The sequence below is a fragment of the Cyprinodon variegatus genome, unplaced genomic scaffold (genome assembly GCF_000732505.1).
Source record: "Cyprinodon variegatus isolate N-32 unplaced genomic scaffold, C_variegatus-1.0 Scaffold1613, whole genome shotgun sequence".
NCBI classification, from domain to species: domain Eukaryota; kingdom Metazoa; phylum Chordata; class Actinopteri; order Cyprinodontiformes; family Cyprinodontidae; genus Cyprinodon; species Cyprinodon variegatus.
In genome coordinates, this window is record NW_015152066.1 from 75,497 (window position 1) to 80,632 (window position 5,136).

At 42.0% G+C, this 5,136-nt stretch overlaps 1 protein-coding gene across 1 annotated transcript in view; it reads right to left on the minus strand.

The window, feature by feature from the left end:
• Nucleotides 1-8: 8 nt before the first annotated feature.
• Nucleotides 9-5,136, minus strand: part of foxp2 (forkhead box P2) — a 10,139-nt gene continuing 5,011 nt past the window's right edge. The window contains exons 5-13 of the mRNA XM_015404017.1: nucleotides 4,395-4,482; nucleotides 4,122-4,232; nucleotides 3,447-3,585; nucleotides 3,284-3,354; nucleotides 1,711-1,812; nucleotides 1,513-1,634; nucleotides 747-816; nucleotides 553-674; nucleotides 9-475 (exon numbers count right to left, since the gene is read on the minus strand). Of these exons, the coding sequence (XP_015259503.1) occupies nucleotides 346-475; nucleotides 553-674; nucleotides 747-816; nucleotides 1,513-1,634; nucleotides 1,711-1,812; nucleotides 3,284-3,354; nucleotides 3,447-3,585; nucleotides 4,122-4,232; nucleotides 4,395-4,482 (955 nt within the window). The 3' untranslated portion in view covers nucleotides 9-345. The remainder of the gene's footprint in view (nucleotides 476-552; nucleotides 675-746; nucleotides 817-1,512; nucleotides 1,635-1,710; nucleotides 1,813-3,283; nucleotides 3,355-3,446; nucleotides 3,586-4,121; nucleotides 4,233-4,394; nucleotides 4,483-5,136) is intronic.

Below are 5,136 nucleotides of genomic sequence, written 5' to 3' on the forward strand. Positions count from 1 at the left end.
GGATGGATCCTTAAATCAAACATCTGGATGGATCCTTAAATCAAACATCTGGATGGATCCTTAAATCAAACATCTGGATGGGTCCTTACATTAAACATCTGGATGGATCATTAAATCAAACATCTGGATGGATCCTTAAATGAAACATCTGGATGGATCCTTAAATCAAACATCTGGATGGATCCTTAAATCAAACATCTGGATGGATCCTTAAATCAAACATCTGGATGGAGTCCCAGGACGTGCTGAATAACTGCAAACCTAACAAATCATGGGAATCTTAATCCACGGATGCAGGTTTTATTATCTAAATTAAAGTGGCAGCTCTGAGTCACACCTGAAGGGTCATTCAAGGCCAAATAAAAGCTCCTCGTTGCTTCCATGAATGTTTGGCTGCAGACTGACTGGTTTGACTCTTGGCAGCTGAACCTCTTCCTCATTTAAATTCAGCTCCCCATCTTCCAAAAAAAGTTGCCTGTGTGAAACAAGAAAGTGTGATTTTCAGTCATTCGATAGGTTCATGTTATATAGACCACTGAAACGGCAACTCACTGTTGGACCTCAGAAGAGGGGTTTTGTTTTTGGACGCTTTTGCCTTCTGCTGTTTTGTTCTCCTCTCTAAGTCTAAAACTCTCCTTATTGAGTCGGTTTAGCGATGCTTCTCCCAGCGAGGCCTGAAATCAAACAGCAAAGTTTAAACCAATCTCTTCAAAGAGAAGCTACTAAAAAAGCAAAAATCATCTGACCTGAAAGCTGGAGTGCAGAACTGCGGCCAGAGGAAGACCTGAGGAGACTCTTTTCATCAGTGATGGACTCCTAAAAGGGCCAGGTGGGATTTTAAAAGAGGAATAATTACATTATTCAAAGAAAAAGCTCATTTTCAGGTTTGCTTTGTCAAAAGTTTGTTTAATCTTTTACTGCTTGGCTTAGAAAGTGGATTAGTTACCTGTTTGGTCTTTTCAAAGGGATGCCAAATAGCAGACAGTTAAAGCTAGTGTTTGTTTTTCAGTGACATCTAGTGGTCAGACTGCAGACTGCAGCAACATCTACTCAAACATCACCTAATCAAGTGATGTTTGTTAACATAGATCATTAAAAATAGAATACTATTATTTATTCTACTAATACTATATATCTACAGATAATTGTATAAACAGTATTAGTATAAATAATAGTCTGTGGATAAAAATAAATAAAAAGCTGTCCTATGTGGACACACTGTATATGCTGTATAAATCCCATGCAGCTTTTTATTCCTTTGGCACCTCCTTCTTTGACTATTTGATCTGATGTAACGAACAACGAGTCCATTCTGAAGTCAATGAAGTCAATCAATCAATCAATCAATCAATCAATCAATCAATCAATCAATCAATCAATCAATATAGGTTTCATTAAGGCAGTCTCTACAGTCATTATTTTATCAGCTCTGCCCTGCCCTCCTTCAAAGATGTCTGCCACTATAGATGGTAGATCAAGTTTGATGTGATGAGTCGATGGGAGGCGAGTTACCCTGTGATCCTCTGAGACCTCCTCCTCTGATATTCCTCCTCATCCACCGTCCACACTGCACCTTTCACATTCTCCACGCGCACAAAGCACTTGTGGAGGCTCAGGTTGTGCCGGACAGCGTTCTAAATCAGACGGATGGAGAAAGTTCTGCTGAACCAATCTGAGACACACGAGTCTATGGTGAGCGGCGGTGTTTACCTTCCAGGTGGCAGCGTTGCGTCTGAAATATGCAAAGGTCCTGGAGAACCAGTTGTAAATCTCATTGAGTGTGAGCTGCATATCTGAGGCTTCTATTATGGCCTATCATGCAAGGAATAAAAAATAATACAGTACAGCATGGAATTAAATCAGTGCTTCATGAAATGCAAAGTATCAAGTTGAAACTTCACTGCCTTTTTGCTAAATGCCTTGTTTGCCAGAAATTGGTAAGACTGCACTCTCTCCATTCTACTGATCCCTAAAAAATAAATGTGAGGCTTTCAGTCTCTGTTTATACTGACAGTAAATCACACATTAGCTCCGGCTGGTTTAGGTTTGATTAACAGATTATTTAAAGTGGAACGCGTTTTTTTTTTTTACATTGGTCCCTTGATTTTCCGTTATTCCATCATGTTCTTCTCTCCCAGATGAGTTCAGTGTCATTTGAAGCCGTTCTGAAGATATTCCGTTAGGTTATATCCAGTAACGTCTTCCTCTGGGCAACGACTTGAAGGCACAAACTAAACTGTTCATCATTTATTCTTTATGGTACGCCAGCATTCAGAACATGGAGGCCAATCACTGTCCACCAGACGTTAGATTTTTTATATTTATATTTTTTAGAAACGAAGCGGCGTGTATGACATCATCAGCGTGCGCCGGCTACCGTTCATTCATCCTGTCCGCTGAACTGCTGCTAGTTTTCCTCACATGTCTGGAAGATGTCTAGTGCTGCTACAGATGATCTCGCTCTCCAGATGAACGATTCAGATGAGCTAGAATGAATAGAAGGGGTAGAGCGTAGCCGCCTGTGGCCCGGGCTGCCTGTCACACCTCCAGCCCGCCGCGCGGATGACGTCATACACACTCTGCTTTGTTTTAAAACATATAAATATATCAACATCTCAGTTTTCCCCCAACTCTCATTTCATCTCAGGCTGTTTTATAGTCTCAACATCGCATTATATAAATGCACAAACACGACGGAATATCATGTCGAAAGCTTACTGGAATTCACGTCTGCTGGTCGAAGCCAGAGGCTGTTTTGACATTTGGAAGAATGTTTATACAGACGTTCTCTGTTTATGCAAAACCTCTTAATATATCATCTAATTGTGTATAAATGAGCCATTAGGGACTTTATTATTGCTAAGATTCATACTCGGCCTTCAGCCTGTACTGTTAGGATTCAAACACCCTTTCAACTGCATCTTTTGTTGCTAAGTAAGTATAAAGCCACGAATAAGGATATATAAGGCAGTACAGCTGCTTCTATATAAGTCAGCCAGATATCTACATTCTATAATCTTCCTTCTACTTCAAAATACGCACCACTTCGTATTGGTCTGTAAAATGCCAACAGTTTATTTCTGGCTGTAGTGTAAAAAAATATGAAGAAAAACAGGTATGGATACTTTAGAAGCCAACTTAATATATTTCATAAACATAAACTGTAAACATGTATTATGTGGTTTGTTATCTGTGTTCATATTTTTATGGAAAACACATTAAAGTAGGACAGTAAAGGTCCAGTAATAGTTGAAAGGCAGCGGCCCTGAGGCTCCGATCGTACCTGTCGGATCAGGGCTGCGTAGGTAAAGGGGGGTCTGATGTCAGCGTTCCTGTAGAGCTCATACTCATTTTCTGCAGGAAGACGAAACATGATGAGAGAAAAGCCAAAAAAAGATTAATAATCAGCTGCGTTTGTTATTCGTTGAGTAAAATCCAGCCTGTACCTGAAGACAGAGAGAACAGAGGGGGATGATGCCTCATGGCCCTCGGGGAGTATCTGAAAATGGGCCCCTCTTCCTCACAGCCTCGAGGTGGAGACCTGGCAACGCTCCGAGGTTTGGAGGTGAACGCTGCTGGGCGGAGCTAAAAGCAAATGACATCATTTAACAAACAAAAGACTGCTGCCAAAATGACAGACAGAGAAACCAAAGAAAAGTGAGACATTTTTAATCAAGCGTGAAGAGCGATTGGACTCGCCTCCTCTGAGCAGCTCCCACTAATATTACAATAAGATTGAAGCCAATTATTGTTAATTACAGGGTGAAATCGTTTGCTTAGTGTTGCAATTAAGGTTCAGTGTTTGCAAGATTAACAAAAGATTAGTTTCCGCATGATGAGAGCGTGTCCACGGTCTGGGAACATGGCTGCTCCCGTCTGCTGGGCCCAACGCTCCAAAATAAAGAGTCAAAAACTGCATAGAAGAGAAAAATGTTGACGAGAGAAAATGCATCCGAATCCACCTGCGTCGGACTTTCATCTCTTCTTAGACAAGTTTTTCTCTTTTTTTTGGTAAAATACTGACTTTTCTTTTACAGCCTGATCAACTGGAGACGATTTGCTCAATTATAATCTGCCAGCATTGAAATCAGAGGAGTTTCAGCTCGATGACATCAGGTTACCTGTGAGCCCAGAAGGTCTGCAGCTGCATCAGATTGAGGTGACTGAGGCTGCAGCCAAGGCAGATGCAGGTGAGTCATCATGGCGTGCAGACGCTGCCGCTCTTTGCAGAGCTGTTCAAGAAGAAGAAACGCTTCTGTGTTCAAATCTGAAAGTGGCTAATTAGCATAGAAATGTTTAATCCTCTGAATAATAAAACCTAAACTATTTATTCTATAAAGTTATATACAGATAGATATTTTCTATGATGTGGGTTTGGTAGGACTGTTGCTCACTTGCAGCTGGAGCTGCTGGACTACTTGCATCTGGACTCGGCATTGGGCGGTGCTCCGCTCATCCAACCTGTGTTCACTGCTCAGATGCCTAAAAATAAAAATAAAACTTTGAACGACATCTTTACCAAAATCACACAGATGTTCACAGCTTCCTTCTGGGCAGATGTGGAATCTGGATAAAATATCTTCTAAGAAAATAATCCAGAACTAGTTTGATCAATTTAACACAGATTGAAAAACATAACGGCTGTAAAAGATAATTAGATACATTTTCCGTTTTTCCAGGAAAGAAAAACTGAATATTTTCCTTAACAAAAAATTATTTCAAGAATAAAGTTTAAACTTTTAGAGTTTAGAATGACAGATATTTATTATTAGATTATCCTGCCCAGAGGACCTTTGGGGGCCTTGAGGACCTCCGGGGGCCCAGAGGACCTTTGGGGGCCTTGAGGACCTCCGGGGGCCCAGAGGACCTATGGGGGCCCAGAGGACCTATGGAGCCAGAGGACCTATGGGGGCCCAGAGGACCTAAGGGGACCTTTGGGGCCCACCCATGGGGGCCCAGAGGACCTTTGGGGCCCAGATGATCTATGGGGGCCCAGAGGACCTATGGAGCCAGAGGACCTTTGGTGCCCAGAGGACCTTAGGGGACCTTTGGGGCCCAGAGGACCTTAGGGGACCTTTGGGGCCCAGAGGACCTTTGGGGCTCAGAAGACCTTTGGGGCCAGAGGACCTTAGGGTA